Source organism: Larimichthys crocea, chromosome XXIII (genome assembly GCF_000972845.2).
Source record: "Larimichthys crocea isolate SSNF chromosome XXIII, L_crocea_2.0, whole genome shotgun sequence".
Taxonomy (NCBI): Eukaryota; Metazoa; Chordata; class Actinopteri; family Sciaenidae; genus Larimichthys; species Larimichthys crocea.
The window spans coordinates 7,344,164-7,366,488 of NC_040033.1; the positions used below are offsets into that span (position 1 = coordinate 7,344,164).

The 22,325-nt window shown below is 43.8% G+C and overlaps 1 protein-coding gene across 1 annotated transcript in view; it reads right to left on the reverse strand.

Annotated features, from left to right (window-relative positions):
• pou6f2 (POU class 6 homeobox 2) overlaps nt 1–22,325 on the reverse strand; it is a 74,765-nt gene that overhangs the window by 10,022 nt on the left and 42,418 nt on the right. The window contains exons 6-9 of the mRNA XM_027274461.1: nt 21,251–21,567; nt 9,037–9,168; nt 3,769–3,978; nt 1,905–2,046 (exon numbers count right to left, since the gene is read on the reverse strand). Coding sequence (XP_027130262.1) covers nt 1,905–2,046; nt 3,769–3,978; nt 9,037–9,168; nt 21,251–21,567 — 801 coding nt within the window. The remainder of the gene's footprint in view (nt 1–1,904; nt 2,047–3,768; nt 3,979–9,036; nt 9,169–21,250; nt 21,568–22,325) is intronic.

Below are 22,325 nucleotides of genomic sequence, written 5' to 3' on the forward strand. Positions count from 1 at the left end.
ATATTGAGAGGAAGTGATATGACTCATACTCAGCATAAAGTATTAATTCTATTTACCTCAGAACTGAACCACAATGATTTTGTGCAGACTCAAAAATGGTTTATAAGATATTTTCCAAGGTACGAGTAAACACAAACTAAACAGTGTCTACAACAAGTTGATCAATGGCGACTTGTTTTTTATTAAATTCAGCTGCATTGTAGCTGCCTTTGAAATGAGTTTACATGGAGTTTAGGAGAATCGACTCTGACAAATGAAATTTATCTGAATAAAACAGAGTTTTTAAAGGCAATAGCTGCATGCTGACAGGCTGTGGCCCGGTGATTTATAAGGCCCTGCCAAAAGGCCCCGCATTGGGAAAATGAAACTTATGTTCATTATACATAACACACGCCACTTTGGATTGTCTAATAAACCAAAGAATTGACAGTCGGGGAAAAAATAAAACAATCGTAGGAGGCGGGGATCAGTCAAAAGCTGTCCGTGCTGAGAATAATGTAGAGACAGAGTGCTCGCCATGTTGAATCTTCTTGATGTTAAAGGTCCAGTGTGTCAGAAATGTAATAAAATAAGCATAACTATGTTTTTATTCGTGTAAAATCACCTGAAAATAAGATTTATTACGTGTTTGTTACCTTAGAAAGAGCCTTTTAAAGAGCCGTCATATTTCTACAGTACCAGAATGGACAAACTAAACACCGACTCTAAAGAGGGTCATCATAGTTTCTCCTTCATGCCAGGCCAGAGAGGGTGAGGTGATGAGGTTGCAATCAACAGCTACACCACTATATATATATGCCACTAAATGCTACACATTGGTCAATGAAGGGACAGTTCATCCAAATTAACACATTTTTATTCTCTCACCTCTCGTGGTTTGTGGCCACACAGATAGTTTTGGTTTTGTTTGCCAAAGTTTGGAGGCATCTGAGATTTTTTGCCTCCATCTCAAAGAAATCTATACTTATAAAAAAAAACAGCTACATGTCTCAGATTTGTAAACTATTGGATAATTCCACCTCTTTATGCAGACATTACTTTTTTAATTTAAATTAAAGTTTAGAGAGTGCAGGGAGCCTCAACTCGACATTGCTTTTCTACAACGGGCCAGAATCAAGTAATCTCTGGTTTAAACCTTAATATCATGAATTCTTTAATCGCTCTTTCAGTAACTTAACTACTTTTTAAAATAATGTAATATAGAGTAAAAGTCCTCTGAAGTGCACTATGTCTCTGTTACTCTGGATAAGCCAGAGAACACGTGAATCATGTAATTCTCTCTATATATCTGTAATTTCATTCCTTATATTCTTATTTTATGAAAACAAAGTAACTAAGGACAGGGCAGAAAATAAAATAAAAAGTAAAGTAAAGAAAATCGGAACCAATTTTGAATAAAATTCATCTTATTTCAAGAAATGAGCATCATTATCTGCTCTGGCATCAGGACAAATGTTACTTTATTTTTGAATAAACACTAAAATATTGTCACTGCACTGGCAGATTATTTTCGCTTGTTTTAAAGGGCAAGTCTGATGATATTATATGTTTTTTTATTGTAAACACCTCCCATGAAAAGCTCAAAACAGACAACCTACTAACAACTATCGTCTGTTTCTTCATACAGCTTGTTCCTCTGTGCCTTAGAGCTCCACTGTTGTCCAAGAACAATTAAAAACACGTCAAACACTATTGAACTGAGCAACATGAACACACTGCAGTTCATTTTGAATCCCATGTACACCGTCCTGCTGCTGTAAACACTCGAGTACCAAATGTGTATTAATCCACAGCTAAAAGCTGAAGCTAAAAAAACCTCCTTGACCTTCACCTTTAATGCACGTTCACTGTCATATCAAAGAGTCAGCGAGTCTGAAGGCGTGTTGTGTGTGTCGGACACTTACTGCTGACCAGCTGTCCCACGCTGAGAGCCGAGGAAGAGGAGGAGGTGGAGGAGGAGGAGGAAGCCTGGTGGAGAGGACTTTGTCTGTGGGGCATGTGGAGCAGGTTGGGCTGAGATGATGCTGGGCCTGTCTGACCCTGCTGCTGGACACACACACACACACACACACACACACACACACACACACAGAGCAGACATATTGAGAAAAATGTCACAATAATCAGCATTTCCAGTAATCATGTCATTATGGTGATTGGGCTATAGCATTAAACCTAATCAACCAATCAACAGCTATTAAATTAGCCACTAGAAGTTGAATATAATGAGATTTACCTTGAACCAGATAATTAATAGATGTTAATTACTGCCTGCAGTACTTAGACTGACAGAGCTGAACACAATGTCAATAAACTACAGCAGCTCGACAGTCTCTGCATCTAATGTAGAGTAAGACAGATCTTTACAATCTGCTCATGACAATTAGAGTTTTCCCTCTCGTCATCAGACTCCAGAGGACGCTAATAACGCCTGAGTCTGGAATAAAAACATGTCAACACAGCAGGCCCCGTATCAAAACATAATTCATGATCCACAAGCTGCGTGCTCTGATGGCGAAAAAAAACGATGTATTTTCATGTTTTATGCACATTTGAATTGCTTTTACAAGATCAAGATGGTACGTCTTCACTCCTAAAGTGAAAAGCTGTCTCGGCTATAAGCTAGGCCCGGCTTCTCTCCCCTCTCCTTCTTTGCAATTAATTATTTTCTCTGTGGCATGTGTTTGTTTGGATGGTGGGGGGTGTCAACAGCGATGCACACACTGTCAGGACTGTTGACAGGCTCGGAGAATTATCTAGCTTCACTGGAAATATTCTAGACTGCAGGCTCTGACAACCGTAAATTATGCCCGTGGAACAATGTGTACATGCAGGCTTTGAAGTGGAGACAAAAGCATAAACATTATCACAAATGCATTAATTCATTCAAGAGTATGATCTGGTGTTTTCAGGGAGCCACAATTAGATGTCCATCTGCCGGCAGTTCATCCATTCTGCACTGTACGGTCTCTTCAGTGTGAACTTTTTACCCTGTAAATCAGCGCTGACATCGCCATTATCACGTCAATAACGTTCTCATTGTTGTGCGCGATGCACGTGACTCCACATTTGGGGCGCCGTATGGATCTTCAAACCGGGAGGAGACGATGTTTGAGTTTCTGAGCGTACAGTATGAAGTCGAATGTAGTGTGCAAACAAAACAAAAAAAAAAGAGAGAGAGGAAGAAAGAATGAAAAGATCTTGTGTGGGTTTAAATCAAAACAAAATCTTGTTCAGGTCCGAGAGGACAAATCTGAAGGCTGCAGAGTGTGACTGAGGAAGGAGAGAAGAAGGGAGGGAGAGAGGAGGAAACGGAAAGAGGTAGAGAACAGAGGAGTGTTTGAGTTTTAAGTGGGGTGATGAAAAGTGTTGCTTTGTTTTTTTTTTTGCGGGTTTGGGCTCTGCAGGGGCGCAGCAGTCTGAAAGGTTGGCTGACGAGTGCCTTCCAAGCATGCGCAGACACACACTGAAACACGCAAACACACACACACACACACAGTGTGAACGATTGTAAAAAAAAAAAAAAAAGCTGCAATTTTCCGAGTGGAATGATGCAAATGAGCGTTATGAGTGTTGAAGCAGGGGAAAATATGAGGCGCTTAGCATAAAGCAGAGCTGGTATATTGCCTCCGTGAATAAACAGAGCTGTAGGTGTGTCCTGATCATTGTTGTAACATCATTTTAAGTATATAATAAGCTGCTCTACAAGATATCGTCCTCTATGTGTGTGTGAGTGTGTGTGTGTGTGTGTGTCTGTGTATATGTTACCTGCTGTCCAGGCTTGATTGGTGACAGCGTGATTCCCTGGGTGTTGATGACAGGCAGGATCTGATTGCCGATCACCGTGGCGATGATCTGGCCTTGAGCGTTGGTCAGAAGCTGAGGTGTAATTGGCTGTACCTGCAGTGCTGGGTTGCCACCTCCTGATTGGCTGGAGGGCCCTGCAGAGTTGGGCATCAGTGGGATTGTTCCAATTATCTACAAAGGGGGTAGAGAGGAGACAAAATCAGCTGGGCAGTTTTAAAAAGAAGACGGAGCAGAGAGGGTAAACGCCACTGGAGGTATCGCTCTTAATGATCTCGGCCGCTGTGAGTCTCTCTCTCTCTCTTTTTTTGTTTGTGTGATCTGAAACAAAGCACGAGCCGGTCATCTCGTGGCTAATCAGAGCACTTGGCTTTCCAGGCAGTTTGTGTGTGATTTTCAAAGAGAGAGAGAGAGAGAGAGAGAGAAACATGCACAAGTGTCCACTGATCATCTGTCACTGAGGTGGTTTTACAGGCCGGAGCAAGTGAAGCCAAAGCAGAGACTGCTGGGAGCGCACTGCAAAGGTCAGCGCTGAATACCTGTGTGTGTGATGGTGCACACCACTGACTGCATTATCCATCACCAGGCCAAGACTGGGGATGTGTGTGTGTGTGTGTGTCTAAGTGTGTTCGTGCCTAAGTGTCTTTGTCTGTCCGTGGTGAGAAGGAGAGAGGCTGCTGAGAGACAGAGACCCCCATTTCACCCTCTCCTCTCACAGACAGGCAGGAAGGAAGAAGGAGCAAGAAAAGAAACAATAAGAGGAAGAAATGAGGAGCATCAGAGAGTGAGACAGGTTCCTGTGTTTCTAATTCAACTCTCTCGGGCTCCCTGGGGTACTTCACCCCCTCTACTTCAGCCCCCCGCTTTCCTCTCTCCTCTCTCCTCTGTGGCTGTAATCAGGAAGGGCAGATCAAAGGGGGCGGCAGAGTGTCACTGCAGCGTTTTAGCTCTCAGAGCTGCCAGAGTGTGGCCAAGAGTGGCGCTTTAGGGGGGTCTTAGCGCCTCTTCACCATGATGAAGGTTAATGTCATCTGGGGACTGGTTCTGAGCAGCTCCTGAGCAGCCATCCCCCCAACCTCCACCCGCTGACATCGCTCCTCCACCGAGCCTCATTACACCAGAGAGCAGCTCAACACGGATGAGACGCCCATCACTCTAAATTCTGTTGCCGTGCAAAGAGCTACTTTTGCAAAAAAATAAAAATAAATAATTTGCTTCTTTAAGTTTAAATTTTTAGCGCGAGTTCTGACACCTCCACCCAAAACAACACCAAAGCTACAAACAGCTTCATAGCCGTTCCTCACTCTCCAGTCTCTATCGCCGCCACTGCTGATGTGTTTCAGCGCATGGTTCGCCTCCCCCCTCCTCTCTCCCCCGGTCTCTTTGACATAATAGGGAGGGATCAGTGAGAGAAAGGTGGGCCGACAATCTGTAATTCATCCGTGCCACGGCTCATTTGCTTACGTTGCTTCGCATTAGGGGAGAGATAATTTATCTCTCTCTCCGCGCCGGCTTTACAAATTCCCTGTAATGCTCTCCTGCCACTTAGCATATTTTATTACCCCGCCTGACGCTCTTGTCTCCCGAGTCCCACTGATCCCGCTTTGCATGCCACTGTGGCAGGGAACTTGTTCCGCTCAATTATTCATCGTCATTGGACTAAGTGGTTGTTCTATAAGCATAATAAAAGAGCAGGCAAGTGACAGCTTAGCTCTCGTCCCTGTCCCACCATGCAGTGCTTCTTCTCCATCTGACTATCTCAGGCAGATGTTTCATGGCAGAGGCTCGGAGCTCTTCCAGCGGCTGGAGGAGACGAGTTCGTAGAGCTGTTTGATTGTTGATTTATAGACAGAGAGGAAAACTTTGTGATACACTAACATGTTATATAATATAATATAATTAAAGCTGCATTTCAGATCTCTGAGTACCAACAGAAATGTGTCTGCATTGAAAAGTCTAAACTAGATGTTTTTTTTAAATTCAGCTTTTTTTTAAGCAAAGTTTATGATTTAAATTTATAATTTAACTTATGAACTTGGCAGTATGGCAACACGTTTATAATCTCCAAACTAAGGTATCATTTTTGCAGGAGCCAACATCAGTTGTTTATTTGTTCAGACCACACACGTTCTCTGGATCAATATAATTTTAGGTAATTCGCACAAGCAGCTTATTTTACCCGTTCACTTGGCGGCAGGACTCCGACAAACAGAGTGAGTAGGGCTTGAATATTCTCTGTTGACCGTCTCGTATAGTTTCATCAGCTGTTATTCTTTTTTTTTGTTTGTTTTTTGGTCGGACTTTAATTGATAGTGGTTGCAACAGTTTTGGTACCAAACATCAGGCCAAAACTCCAACTCCAACTCTAGACATATGAAGATACATGAACAGCGGTAACACTTTAACTGACAGGTAGATGCTGTTACAGATGGCTTATTTGAGCTTCACTCAGCCCACCTCAGGTTTGCCGATGATCCACGTCTTTGCCGATATTCAGATTAACCGGGAGGTGGTAGAATACCAGTGAAGTTACTCATAAGACGGTTGCGTAGCTCACGTTCTTTGAAATCTGCAGTACTTCAACTCAACCAGCAGGAAATTGTTTCTCTGTGAAACTAGCCCAGATTTGATGGAGCGATGCAATCATTTCCATTTCTTAAGGTGCGATTTCATCGTACCAACATTTCATAAATAAGCAGCCTTCTGCTTCTCTCATCCCTCTCCTCAGTTATCTTTCAGTTTCTTCTCCTTTATTTGGCTTCCTGTGTTTGCTTCCCCGCTCCACCTCGTATGACATGTGAGTAACGTGCCTCTCTCCACCCGGCAGAACTCATTAAGATTATGCTGCTCTTGTTTCCACAGAAATGTCATCTCATCTCTCCAGCCAGGGCAATCTGTGTCTTTAGCCATGGTCGCCAGGCAATATCTCTGCCCATTTTCTCTCCTCCACTGTTCATGCAGTGAATTGAGACCCAAGAGGGGAAAAATGTTTGGGAAGTTTGGTCCAAAGTACAAAACAAGCTAACACTCAGAGCTAATCAAAGCCTAAAGCAGCAGACTCGTGATCTTCCTGGGTAGGTTAACAGATAATTTCTATTAATTTAACAGCATTTCTTTTATTTTCTTAAATATACATCATGATATAACTAATTCAGATAACAGATTAATTGCGTAAATGATGTATCATTGTCCCATTAGGTGGTCGCGGTGTCTTAAACGTAAGAATTTACAGCTTTTATGTGTTTTATGTCGTCATAAATTCAACGTCTTTAGTTATTTCGACTGTTGTTCAAACAGCACAAGCGATCTGGAACTTGTAGGGCATCAACAGATTAATTGATACTGAAAATAATCAATAGTTGCAGCCCTAAAGTAGATTTACAATTACAAGGTCAATAGCAGTTTACACTGAGGTTACACGTGATCTAAGGGCTGGAAGGCTTCATCAATACACAGTGCACACTCGTGTTGTGGTTCAGCCTCACTCATTTTACAGGATAACTTGCTTTGCAGGTTAACCGTGCTTTTCGTTACCAAAGGCTGAGGATGTTGGGAGTTAAAGGGATGGATGGCCTTAATTCAGGGAGGAGAGAGTTTTCATACACAAAGCAACAAATAATTGGTGTTTGCCACACACACAAATGATTTCAGGGATGTCTACACCTTTCAGGACGTATGAAACAACCCTTAATATCCTCATTTCCTGACATATTTTTACAGCCATATTAAAGGTGTGGGAACTTCTACTGAATAGCCGATTTCTGACAGAAATGACACTGAATCATAAAGGGAACAAAAGCGTCTCGGGAGTGAAAAAGACTCAACAATATTCTGGCTTTTATCCACAGTCTTAATCACTGTTGTAGAGGCGGCGAGGACAAAAGAGCCTCATTGATTCTCCTTGGAGAATAAAGAGGCCGGGGCCAATATAATTAAGGTTTAAAAACATATTGAACTCCAAACGTTCATCAAACCCGGCACTTTTCAAGGTCCCTCGAGCTCCCGCTTATGAAAAGGTCTTTTGACAGAGTTGCAGAAGTCAAAGACAGTATACTATGTTGTTACATTGAAGGAAAGGTGACTTATTACTCGTGCAGTACTCTGATGATACAGATGGTTTTCTATTTTCTAATTAAATACTGCGCTTGAGTTCTCAAGTAAACCTAAATGTGGCAAAAGCCGCCTGTTTTGTAGCATTTCCATGCTCTCAGAGCGTGTTTGGTGGACCTCTAGCCTTTTTGGAGTATGTATTAGCCTGTATAATTGTCTCAGTGTTAGGGGTGAAGGAGGGGCGGGACCTGCTGATAGAGTAGTGCATGTTTCAGAGCCCTCTGTCTGAATAATGCTGTGGAATAATGAGGTGGGGAGCAAAGGCTGTAGCCCAGGGCTTTGACCGTCTCTGTGACCTGATTATGTCAGGGGCTGTCAGCCGCCAAGACACTACAAAAGCACAGAGCATCCCATCAAATCCATATCCACAGTGATCTGTCCCCAGCGCTCCAGGCACCGTGTGAGCCAAGGAAGTCCATACTGTCTCATTAGCGACGTTTAGCATCAAGTGCTCGGACATCACTTTAAAAAATGAGGCATGGTCACCCTGGCGGTGGTACAAGCTTCACTCCGGTGGGTTAAATGTCAAGTTTAACAGTCAAATCTTGTGTATTTTCGAACGCTAAGAGATGTCACCTACTGCTTTGGTTTCACTCGGTTCGTGTTAAGTTTCCACCGAGGACAGTGAGAGTGTTGAAAGATGAAAACAGGGGTTAAGGTAAATAACACAGAGTGGCATGAAAGGGCACATTGTCCATACAATTTTCCTTTAATATGTGCTGTGTGCACCTGCGATAAGATGATTCATTAGATAGGGTCCCACAATGACAAGCATCATCGTTCAAGCCTCTGGCTACTGATGGAACAATTCTGCAGCCACCCTGTAAATATGACAAGGTCAGCGTTTTACAGAGACAGGCGCATGCGGATAAGAGAAAGAAGGGATTTGTTTATTCCCTAAAAAGCTTAATATATGGTGTGGTGGCTACTAGAGTGGAGACAAACAACACACAGAGCCACCATTTGAAATCTATGAGGAAAGATCAGGAATACTATACCAATGTTTTATTTGGAGCTGCACATTCATGCATGATGGATGGTGCAGCGGCATCTCTTACAGATTTGTCACCAAGGAAACTGTTTAATTAGCTGCATACGTGATCATTTGTAAAGAGTGCTCACCTGTCCTTGTGCGTTGGTGACCAGCTGTCCGGTGGCTCCTTGCAGGTTTGACAGGGTGTTTCCAAACACCTGAGAGCCGGCGATGGATCCCATGGCTGCTGCCGCTGCTACCTGGCTGGCCAACGGATTCAGCTGGCGGGGGCAAAGAAATCATTCGTCAAAACTGCATCTTATTATGTCACTTGTGCAGATGTTTACTAGCGTAATGCAAATTCCTAAGAGAGCAGGCGCAGGTAGGCTCGGCACCGTGCTGGTGGTGGTCAGGGACTTCATGCTCCCATTCTTTGTTCGCCGAGGCCAGAATAGGCTAACTGCAGCGAGGTCTGTATAGTCCAGTAGAGAGGGCTATGCAGTCCATCATACAGTTCCCAGAGGTCTGTGCTCCTGAACCCAGTGGGAGGCTCGAGGGTAGGGAGGAGCAGTGAGAACGGGGAGGGTGGCTGTGAATAAGTGGCCATTTTACCACTCTAAGTGCTTCCTCTGGCCCCCGGGGCTCCCCACGGGCCGAGCCGAGTCTCTCCACCCGCAGCAAAGGCCCAACAGCATCCCGCTCGCACAATAGAGCCGAGCAGTGTGGCCATGCATCACTTTATCGTCAACCCCTTCAATACGCTTCGACTAAGAATCCCTCCTGCGTCATAATGCGCCAGCACACTGTTAGTTTTGAAGGAGAGGAGGGTTAAAAAGACCATCTTTACCCTCGCCGTAATGGACTCATCTGGTCTGGCCTGTGGTTGTGAAAAGAGGCTCCTTGCGTCGGGGAGAGGTTGTAGAGCCCCGCCACATCGACGAGATTACCCATATAAATCAAGCTAACCACTTATTAGGGGGCTGAAAATGCACTGCTGATTTGGTTGTAGTGCAGCAGAGCAAAGTCTTATTAGGTTGAGTAAGTAGATCAAAGACCAAGAAGAGATAGGAGACCTCCCAATTACTCAACAGAATAGAGAAATAATAGAAACACTGCTCTGGAGCAGGCTGCCTGCTCCCTGCTGCTAATAGTGGTCGGCTACATATTCAAACAAAACTGCTGAAATTAAAAATAGAGTTTGTATAGAAGGTTTTAAATAAGACACATATATTTTAAGTTGATGTAAAATACAATGTGCTGTGAAAGAAAGTCTTTCCACACTCTCTGCGCTCTGCAGGGAATTCAGCTTTGTTCATCTGAGATCATTCAGTTGCCATTCATCTTTTATCGTACCGCACCACCATATATTATTACACTTTCTGAAATCAAATGATGAAAAAATGCCACAGAGCGATCAATACTTTTTCATTGACAGTAAAGGTTAAGCACATTAAGAATGACACTGCATTTGTCTTATGAAATCATATTTCATGTTGGTGGCCTCAAATTGGCCGTGATTGATATTGCCTCCTCTCGTCTGAAAGTCATCCAGTTTTTCCTCGATAATCGCAAGATTGTCTTTTATGTGTCCAGCCGTTGTCCTTCGGAAATCTCGACGTCTCAAATGTGGGAAAAGATTCTGCACAAGTAACCTGATGACAGAACTTTAGTTAAGCTGGAATTAACCTGCCTTGACAGTAAGTTCCCCCAAACTCAAGGATAATATGTGAGATAATCTAGTGCTCTAACAACTGATGAGCATTAATTTAACTCAATGCATGCCTCTGTTATTTGACAGACGTCTGCTAATGTTTAATCTGAAGAAAGAAATGTATATTTTTTATTAATTACAATGACTAAAAGATAGACCTCTTTCACGGCAGCCGTTCTGACATGAAATAGTGATATTACAGTGATACTAATTAAGGTCCCGTTCCATTCAGGTCAAACAGAGTCAGGCTGCTGCTGTGGTGAACGTTCACTGGAAATTAGTATCATTGGAAAGACCTGAGCTGACCCGACTACTTCACATTCAGATCAACGCATCTTATTATATGGCACACATCTGCTAACGTCTGATCTTCCAAAGAAAATTATTTATATTTTGAATTACATTTGGAGATATAAAAAGATAAGAGTTTATTTTGTCTTAAAAGAATCAGTTTCTACTTTACCAAACATGCTTTGGTAAATAGGGAATTGTAATTAATGTAGAAGAGTGAAATACAATTACAGTTATTAAGCCTGACTGATGAACTTTACACTGTGATTCTGCAAATATTTGCCACATAGTGACATGCGCACACTGACCACTTCATTATGCACATCTGTACAATCTTATGTAGTCCAATATATCAGCTTTGCCATGAATTCTACTTTGAGTTTATCGTTGAGGTCATACTTGGTGGTGTTGTACTGAAGTGTTTCTAATTTTGTGGCCCTTTCATGTAAACTGGCCAAAACATTAGAAACGCCTTTTGATTTATTGCAGTCCAGTTCCAACCTCAACAGTAAACATGCAGTTAAAGTAAAACCTCTCTGACTGCGTCAACAGAAACATTATTATCGTTGTAAAGGAATAATTGGTGTACGTAAAGAAGGGGCCGGTGATTGTATATCAATTTAAAATATCTTTATAATGTGACAATCATTTTAAACTGATACAACTTTAATATCTTGATAAATATACAATTGGTTAAACATGTTTTATTATTACTGTCATTACCACAAAATTGTGGCGATAGCGACATGTTAATTACGGCAGAAGATGTCAAAACAAACATTTTGTTAAAGGAGACAGAAAAAGAAACAGTCCTCTCTTGATATTGTCATTTTGTTTTAAAAGAGCAGCAGCTAAAGGAAACATGCCCATCACTACAGAGTGCACCGTGGCATTTCCTAAGTTGTTAAAGAGGAAATATAAAATATTATGTGAGCAGTTTTGGAGGCGATTTCTATGTCAGTCAGCTGCAGATCATTTCACCTATGACTGGAGAAGCAGCAGTCAAAAAGAAGAAATCAAACCAGGACGAGCTGCCGTAGTTCATGTTTTGTGAACATAAAATACTTTAAGTGTTGCTAATGTGGGTCTTTAATCCATGCCGGTGTGTTACGATGTTGTGATGTGAATGGAAACACAGAGTAAACACAGAGTGAAGCCAACACACGGCCAGTTAAGCAGAGTTAAACAGAGGCTACAGATCAACTCGCGGATAATGCGATCTGCTCAGGCAAGCACGCCCAGAGTCTCCCTGAAAATCTGCTGCGCCTGGTGTCATTGTGTGAGTGATAGGTTGTTTCAGAAGCTTTCAGATTTATTTGAAATATTATCGTTGTGTTTCATTTGATGATAGCCCTTTCAGATGCTATGTTATTCTGGTAAATCTGGGTGAAGAGAGAGCAGGCTTTATTGCTGCATCTCCTGGCACTGGGTAATATGGATAGCAGTTGAAAAAGGAGAGCCAGGAATAAGGAGAGGCGAGGCTGTGTTCGACACCTAAACAGGTGATTTTCCGCCACGGTGACTCCTCTCAACACCTCGGCGGGAGGCACAAAATGACAGACCTGGTCTAGCATTTGTACTGATTGCATGTGTTGGAGGAGATAAACAGTGATCTTCCAGTTTGCAAAGCCTACATGTTAACCATTTATTCTTTTTCATTCGCTGTGAGGAAGGGCATCAAGAGGATTTTCAGCAGCGTGGACAACATGCAAAAAACAACCTAGAGATGTTAAATTCAACACATTCTTCGTGTGTTGTGCAGCAGCAAACCTTAGCCCCGCGTCTATTATATCACGTGACATCATCTGGCCACCTTTAAGTGACCACACAGGGCTATCACTTTCTGCACTATCATAGTTTAATATAGCCAAATCTACAGGGCTACGCAGGGATCAACAAACACAAAGCAAACGTCTCGGAGAGAGGAAAAAAAGCCTGCAAATTGTTAAAAATGCATCTTTTCTCTGCACGCTATGAAGGGGAGGGAATCGAAACTCCGCCAGCTTCTCCGTCGCCTGTTTGACCATGAGGGTCACCTGGTGCAGCAACCCGTGTAATCTCAGGAATAGAGGGAAAAATAGCGTCCCTGCAAACCGCGGAGAGACCCCTGGAAACCAAAATTGTCTGACACAAACTAACTGGAGTTTATTCTTGGATTTTTTTTTTGCTCTTTTCATGTGGCTGTTTGAAACTTAATTGCTTTTTTTTTTGTTCTGGACCTGCACAGGACAAAAAAGAGCAAAGATAAATGGACAAAGTGGTGCAGACACCAGCAGGCAGCGGTGGATTTGTCTGCGCTCAGACTTCAGCGGCGTGTAAAACTTGTTTTCTGCTCATCTATGATTCAACAACAGAATCAAACATTTATCTAATATATCAGAGAAAACTGAAAGAGAATAAAGCACCGCAAAGAATGATTTGGCACATTAGCGGTCAGTAATGTGTTTTATAAGGAGATACATGTAAACTTGTCTAGAAAGAGACTTTTCCTTTGGAGAAAGTCTCTCAGATTGATTAAATGTGGAAATAAGTCTGATAAAAGCTGAGACATGCTTCCATCAAAGTGGGCCAAGCTGTGTAAATCAACAGTGAATAGCAGTATTGTTTCCTTTATCTGTGGAACAACATGGAAGTTTTCCCTCGTTCATCCCGGACTCACATCTCTGTCTCCTCCTGCTCTTTTCCCACTCCAGAGTGAATGTAATCAGCTGTGACATGAGAAAACACGTTCTCTGTCTGTCAGGACTCGAGCTAGTCTTCCGCTGACAGTCCTCTGCTGACTCTCCTCCACCTCCCCCAAAACGGCCTCTCTCTCTCTCTCCCTCCACCTCCCTCACATCCTCTGTGCTTATGAACATCAAAATGCCATTAGGCCCTCCAAAACACCTCTGGTCCCTTGGTTGGCAGGGCCTCGCACTGTGGTCGTGCACTCTGAGCCCTCCGAGCGCCGACTATTGCTCACCACTGGGCCTCTGCTGCAGCCATTGTGAAAAATAAACCCCAAAAAGAGCCATTCTTGAGGAAAAATATTGGGAAGTGAAAGACGGATAGAACAACTGGGGCTGATAACGCCCAGCGAAATACAATAACGCTGCATCCGGTGACGGTTGGACATTGTAATTGCTTAAGGCAGTGGAGGGATGGCGGTGGCAGCGGGTGTGGATGTGGAGGTGGCTGAGGTGGCACGGTGGGTGCTAATGGAGTGATGTCATATGAAACGCCAGGAATGACAGCTAGTTAACTGAGGAGGTTTGGCTGATCAAATAAAATGCATTAACTCCAGGAAATGGATATCGCGGGCGGCCTCAGAAATGGCCAATATCTAATGAGGCAAAATGCAAATGAAGGAGGAAAAGAGTCGTGAAAACGTTTAAACTAACTATAAAGGGATGATGGAGTGTCCGACAGTGGCCGTCAATCTCCCCACTCATTACCTTCATGTGAAATTAACAGCAGCTTTAATCATTACATAAAATCTGCTCCAGCCCATTTGTTGATAATTGTGAGGCTCGGAGGTTCAGAGTGGGTTCTTTGTCATCAATCACAGCAGCAGTATATTTCCTCTGGTTAGGGGACACTCTGCGAGTAAAAATATAAGTTATACTACATTCCTCTTACACTATTTCTCTTCCTGAGGAATGATCTATAATATTTAGCTGTTTCCAGATGTATTAAATTTGAAACTACTTGGTGATTAAGTATCTACAGGAAAGTGCTGACCGTTTCAGCTCATGATGTGACATATTTGGTGCAGTTATTTCTGTACCATACTAGTGTTGGGTTGGAAATCATAGCAGCGTTAAACCGGTGTTGCAGTAAATCTACTCCTGCTCTGGCTACGACTTCAAAGCGGGTACCTGGCTATGTTTTTTTGTTGCTGTGACAAAATGAAAAATAAAAATCATCTCTGCATCACGAGATCAGACCGTGGAGGAATTATGAACACTATTATTTCGCTGTATTATCGAAAAGACTCTTCGCAGCCTTTGGATGACAATTACTTCAAATATTCAATATGTAATAAAAACATATTTCTTGATTTTAGGAGCTCTATCTCCCTCGTGCAGACTGCAGCCCCATTCATTTTCGTTTAGGTGGAAATGCCGCTCCTTTTCACTCTGCTGTTGTTTGACATATAAATATAGCATTTGAATGACTTTAATATCCTCCTAATCAATGTCCAGTGATCTTTTGATGTCCTCAATTCAATATAGGAAGGGTCATTCATGCCGCAGCTTTATAAACACAATAAAGGTAAATGATTACTCTCCACTGTGGTGTCCAAAAATACGGCCAGTAATGAAGAGAAATGGAGGAGTTTGAGGGGGAGGCCTGTCATGTGTCATTGGCCAACTCTAAGCCCTAAGATTAATCACGAGAGAGGGGCTCTGTGGCTAAGATGTGGTCACCCTTGATCGATAAATACGCCTCCCATCCCCTCCCCTCGCCTCCCTCTGTGTCTCTTTGCTTCACTGTCTCTCTCTCACTTTTTCTCCCAAATATACACAAGCATTGGAGTTAAATCAGCATAAGTGAGGAGATGAATTGATGGCATTCACGGCCATATTTGTATTGATTACTCGAGTTCTGACTTCTGAGCCTCCCCTCTCTTTGAGGAGTCGACTTAAGCAAATGCACTGTTCATGTGCATTCGTCTTGAGTCTATTTACAAAACCGTCAATTGCACATTTGCACTTCTTATCCTGTAAAAAGGGCATAAAATCACCCGCAAGGGAGAGAAAGAAAGCAAAATATAGAGTTCAGGACAGTTTAGAGGAATTTCAATTGACGCAGCCCACTATATGTACTTTGCGAAATATACACCAGATCCAACCTCCGCTAACCACAAAACGCTGTGGAGAAGAATTCTTGGTAATATTCTGCAGGGACCACAAATAGGACTTTTGACTTGGTCTATGAGGAGGGCATAATGCAATAACATTGCATTAGAAGGGTCTTTTTACAGCGTGGCAGTGCTGCGCCGCTGTATTCCTTGTGTGAACCCGGTGCTCTGTTTGCGGTCACTAATGGGCATCAGAAATTACAGGCAGTGGAATCGCGCCCCGCGGGGGGACTGGCCTCCTCAGCGGAGCGGAGCACTTAGACAGTGTCTGGGAGCCTGCTGGAGGAGGAAGGGGGGAACTCAATGTCATAGCCCTGCCTCATAATTAAAGAAACCCTATTCCTTATCCACTGTTAGGTGAGCCCTAGCTTGGTGCTCCATCTGAGGGCTCCCCTGTGGGCGTCTAATGCGTGTTGCCCCCAATGTGCATGTGGGCTGATCAGGGAGCTGTGTCTTTCTGCTGGGTCTGTGAGCTGGGAGCCCTCTGACCACCGCGAGAGTAACAGGGCCAGGTTTAGAAGAATCGGGGGACCTCAAAAAGCGAAAGTAAAAAATATCAACTTTGTGAGGTCTTAAACCCCCCAACAAAACCAAGAAAAAGCCAAAAAAAGAAGCGTGTGGCAGGCTGTGGGTGTGATTTTAAAAGTGAAAGTGTGCTCACAGTTTTCCAAACGATGCCTCTGAAATATGATAAATTTAAGTTTCTCCTTATTTATAAATTCAGGGCTCATCGTCGGCCCTTAAGTCTGTAGATTTTCTTCCTGCCTAATCCCTCATTTGAAGTAAATAAAAGTAGTAGAGCTGTCATGGTCAGGTTGTTTTCCTCATCTAGCTCCCATGCTTTATAATTATTCATATGAAATGTGGTTCTGTTGATGGGCAACAGTCTTATTTTCTGCTTCAGTCAACAGTGCACATTTGTATTTCTAAATTGTGGAGCGCTTGTTATGTAAGGCAATTTTCTGCCTTCTTAAGAGCCGGATCTCCTGTGCATTAATAAGAGGCTAGGCTGAGCTGCTGGAGAGCTGAGGGCCTGTTCATGCTCTGAACCACACAGCCATTTAAACACACCGTCTGGCAACACATAGCATTTGTACATATTTAAAAGTTTTATTAGAAAATTGTCATTTTAAAACAGGTATTTAATGGATAATGGTCAGATGTGGGAATGCTGGCAGTTTAAGTATATTCAGATTTTTTGTACAGATGAAGATAAATGCAGGATTTCCAGTCCTGATTCCTCCAGCTTAACGCCTCCTCCCATATTTATTCACCTGATTAATTATGCTTCCTGATAATTTATGCTGATCTAAATACGTTTTAAAGGCCTGTACAGATACTAAATCTGAGTATTTAATGTGCATTCTTCGGCCAAAAGCAGTCAAAGTTAATAAGATAATAATAATTCTGGACTTTGTGGCTTTAAATTAATAAAACTCAGACATGAATCTGTTTGAATGTCGTCACCACTGTGTAAAATTCTGTCCAGGATTACAAGAAAACATATAAATAATTATCTGCACGTGGTAGTGTCCTGCAAGAAATCAGTTGAAAAACGTGTAAAGATTATATTTCTTTCAATAAACTCTGCGATCTTTATTCCAAAGCGCAGACACCACAGTTGAGTTATGAGACGCGAGATAGATAATGGACTCTTTGCTCAACTTAAGCGTTGCCAGTTTCATCGACAAGCCACAGTATGAGCCATTTGGTCTACATTTGAGCATGTCATTTTAATTTTGATTTAATACCCCGTGGAATGACGGCGGCCCGTTTCGCTAAATTGAATAGACGTGGGGCTGATCTGGAAAATCAATTAATCGATGTGCAAGGCTCATTTAATACACATGTTAATATAATGGGAGAGACGCCCAACGCCCATAAAAAAGAAACATTTGGAGCAAATTGGACAGTGGTGATTTTAACAGCGGTTGACATAAGTAAAAGTGCACTGCAGCGGAAAACAGTGACATGAGCGTCTGAAGGGGCCTCAGCTGGAGACAAAAGCAGCAGAGATGGGCCTGAGACTTGAGGAGGAGGATGGTGGAGCGAATGGGAAGGGGAGGAGGACGAGAAGGAGGAGGGGAGAATGGCAAAGAGGTGAGGAGAGATGGAGAGTGCAGACAGCCAGGCCTCTGAAAGGCCGTTGTGGTTGGCAGCCGCTGACCTTGGTGACGATGGGTTTTCACCAGAGGCTTCTAATGAAGGCTGATTGCCAGGGAATAGTGAGGGAGCCAAGGGGTAGAGAGGGGAGCAAGAGGGGGGAGAGGAGAGAGAGAGAGAGCGAGAGAGAGAGAGAACAAGTGAGAAGAGAGGAGGGAGAGAGAGAAAAGGATAGAGGAGAGGTTCAGGTAATTGCAGCACTTGTGGGTCTGAGGCCCTGCGGTTCTGTGATGTCGGGGTGCAGTGGGGAAGAAGAGAGATGTCTGTGGACGCTTTGGTGGTAAATTGTGGAGCACAGGGATAGGAGGCAGGCCCCTAGGCTGTAATTACCCCTATGAGTGTGCGGATGGAGAGTGGACAGGCCCAGTGTGGGGCTCTGACAGCGATCAAGGAGACGACTGCGAAAGGGGAGTAGAGACAGACACACAGACTGACAGAGAGACAGACAGACAGACAGACAGACGGCAAGAGTCGAGGAGGAGGAAGACAGGACGCCTCCATCTCCACCAGGCCCCCCGAAAACCAGGCAGCCAGACACTGGACCAAGGTCAGAGGCTATTAGCTAACACACAACATGCCGGTGACAAGACAGACTTGACAAGAACAGCAGAGAGACGGCGCGGGCGGCGTTGTTGATGTCGGTGTAGCTCTCGGATGGAGAAAGACGTAGTTTAGGAGGATTTGGCAAAAATAAAAAAAGCGACTAATTAGATGAGAGACACGGAGAGGGGGGAGATGTCGGAGCTCCACAGGATGGCGCAGCTGGGTCAGGTCGGTCTGAGCCATACGAACTGGAATAAGAGAGTTGATAGGCTGGCCTAAGCTTCCCGCTGCCACGGATCAGTATGTACTGCCTCTCCTCTCCCTGCCTGGGCTGATGTAACTCACTGGAGTGGCAAATTACACCAGACCTACAGCTGTAGCCCGACATTATGATTAATTTGATCAGTAATTTCTCCTGTTTTTCATTTTAATCGCCGCGACCATTCTGCTGTGGCAGGTCTTTCAGATCTAATTAAGATCAATTCCGGTGTAACAGACTTGGCGACCGCCTTTACCCCGTCAAATCCCTGAGCTCTCCGGGCGTGGAGAAAACCCGCAGCTCTAATCAATCAACTTCCAGCAAAATCCAGCGGGCTCCCGCAATCAGCCCATTAACACACTTAAGCAAATTTTATAATCTCCCCTCGTCTATTTGTCATCACCGTGGTGGCTATTTCAGTCAGCTCACTGTACTCTATATGTTGGAGAGAGAGCAGAGGGACTGTGGGCGGGGTGGAAAGGTAAATTCTTCCTCCATTTAACCAAATTAACTGCAGTAATCTGAGTTTGGACCATTGACTCAAGAGGACACAGTCTGTTGTGGTGTGATTTGTACTCTAATAGGGGATATTAATGAGCCAATTAATGCACTTTGTCTCACAAATTAAAAACACCAAACCCTAAAAACACGAGGGGATGTAATGAGTGCTCAGGATTTCGTCACTGAGAATATCACACACCTCCCATGAGAAGAGAATTACAATGGGACATTAATTGGAACATAATGAGTGTTTGTCTCTCTGCGGCCCGGCGCTGTATTTTTTATTCAGCGAATAGTTGAATGGCTGGGTGATTTCTGCGCGTCTGAATAATGACAGCAGGAAATAGGGGTGTTATCTGCGTAATGCTGATTGTATTATGGTAATTATGACTCGGGTTTATTGCACAGACCAGCTCCTCTGGGTGGAAACGCAAGAAATGCCCTTCTGTGTCTTCAATTAAAACAAACAAAAGGCCTGTGTTTGTGAGGAAGTCTCTGCTCGGGTGGTGTTAGACTTTCCCAGTATTAAAAACTTACGTGAATTAACCCGTGAGTTGCTCACTGATTCTGGGCTTTGAAAATCCAATCACTGACCCAGGCGGTGGTGCGGTGAGAGAGAGAGAGAGAGAGAGGAGGTAGAGCTGCTGTTTCAAATCCTATTGCAGCCTTGAGTGGGTGCTGAGGCTGTGGCCTGTCCTTGGGCGAGGAGCCCCTCGCTGGGTGACACACTCTTTGAAAACACCAGCACTGACCCAGAGAAACTAAACCTTTTACGGCCATTCTGCTTCCCCCAACTGCACACACACACACACACACACATGGTCTATAATCCTATTTGATGAGGCAATATCTTAATGATACCTGATGTGGCCCTTTTGGACCCCCTCAAGGGAGGTCTGTCCTCAGTCATCATAATCAGCCTTCGCTGCTTCTTTTAGAAGAAGACAATCTATATAAAGCTGAGGGTCTGATCAGTGCAGTTAGTTTGTTACAGAACAACCTGCTTCTGTTGTTTTCGTGCGTCTCGGACTCGCAGAAATGTAACAAAGTCATGCTTTCGTAAGAAATCTGAAGGTTTTAAGTGGGATCGTCTGCTTGTATCTGCTCTGTGCTCTTTGTACGTTGATGCAAGCTTAATGCGTGAATCTGTATGTTGGTCAGTAGCTCTTGTATCCACAGTCAGACTGGACAGTGTGTTTGGTGCGATGTAGCGGCTAGCCTTTGGAGCCCATTAAATCCAGAGGCTGTTTTTCCTGCTGAGTCTCACTAGGCTGTGACAGGGCCGGAGAGGGTTGCAAGGGGGGAAACAAATAGCCCAACTCATCCTGGCCATAAAGAAGGTTGCACCACAACCCAATAAGGGTCTGACGCTGATGAATGTGACCAGGGACAGAAAGGCGACCCTGGCCAGTCTCCACCAGAAATGAAACCACAGGGATATAAAATAGGTTATTATCGTCACACAGTGACAGCCAGACGGACAGAAGGGCAGAGATGGATGGACAGACAAAGTGACTAAAAAGGAGTTTGAGTAGGAAGAGCAGCAAAGATTAAGAGACTGATTGCAGCCAGAAAGCCTCAGGTAAGATAACCGCAGAATCCCTCCTGTATCAGGGCGTGATGCACTCAAGTGCATCAAGGTTTCAGTAACAAGATGCTAATAGCGAAGAGCTGACGGCCTTCATTCAAATACCACCACTTGATAAAGACCAAGCACCGACAGAAACACGCTGTTTGCACAGGTGACACCATTCACACGCACACTTTAAATTCTACAGGAATTATAAATGCAATGGGTACTTGATAACGATGTGGATTTTCAAGACTAATTAGTATTTTTTTTTTATGGTTCTTGTGATGTACCTCATTCAACGTGTCTATGAAAAAAGACTTGAATGAGCTGAAGGTAGAGAGCTTTATATCTGCTTGCATTGAGATTGTTAATAAGTGGGTATGCAAGAAGTGATGCACCACCGTCTAACTGCACCTGTAATACTGTTATCAGTCATATCATAATGTACGAACATGGTGTATCATAATAAGGAGACTTACCGGCAAAGGCATGGGCGGGGTGACGGGCGAAGGGAGGCTGCGTGCCGGCGACTGGTTGGGCCGGTGTGGCGGGGAGTGCTGCGGCTGTCCGGAGGCGGACGAGCAGGCAGAGCCCGGAGACGGGACGGAGGTCTGCTGCTGCTGCTGGCTGGGTGGGGTCACGTGATGTTGAGGTGGCAGCTGGTTCTGGGTGTGTACGTGGGGCTGTTGGTGATGGTGGTGTTGTTGTTGCTGCTGCTGTTGCTGCTGGTGGTGGTGCTGCTGCATCTGTTGGAGCTGCTGCAGGTGTTGGAGCTGGGAGTTCAGTGATGAGGTAGCTGTTGATGAAAGGACAGCGACTTGTTTGATTCCTCTTTGTGTCTCAGATCACACGGAGTGCGACAGAAACAAACGAGTTCGGACTGACAACATGTGTTTTAGCAAATAAACCCTCATTATTTTCAGAATATGCTCACACCTATAGATGGAAATACATGTACAGGTGGAGGTGTTGGATGCATAGGGTGAACCGTGAGAGACATGTAAATAACATGGAGCCCCAGCAGGGTCCTCCAGGGTTTTTTACCCTGCATGATAGAGTCAGTGAATTTAATTTAGCTAGCTGGAGGACAAAGCTATCAAGCCTGACTGATATAATTGCTCTCTCTGGAGCCAAAAGTCTTCATTGTCACTTGGAGAATGTCAGAATCTTTGGTTTAATGGTTTAAAATCTCATAGGGAAGAGACATCCATCTTCACTGGAAGACTTCAGAAATAAACCCATTAACTAATTGGATCCAATAATGGCACGCCATTAGAACCTCATTTCTACATTTAAATTTTTATGCTGTTAACACTCAGACTGAGCCGAGCCGCAGCAACATCAGCATGCAAATACTCCCATGGACTCACAACGTCCACCTGGAAATGTAGAATAAAATAAATGATCTTGGTGTGAACACTCCACTTCAGGGTTATTCTCTCTGGAAAACATCTGAATAAAGAATTTGGTGCATCTTCTATCACCTCACGCACGCACACAACAAAGATTGTTGTTTGAATGTCAGAAGAAATCCATACCGCGACACAGACAACA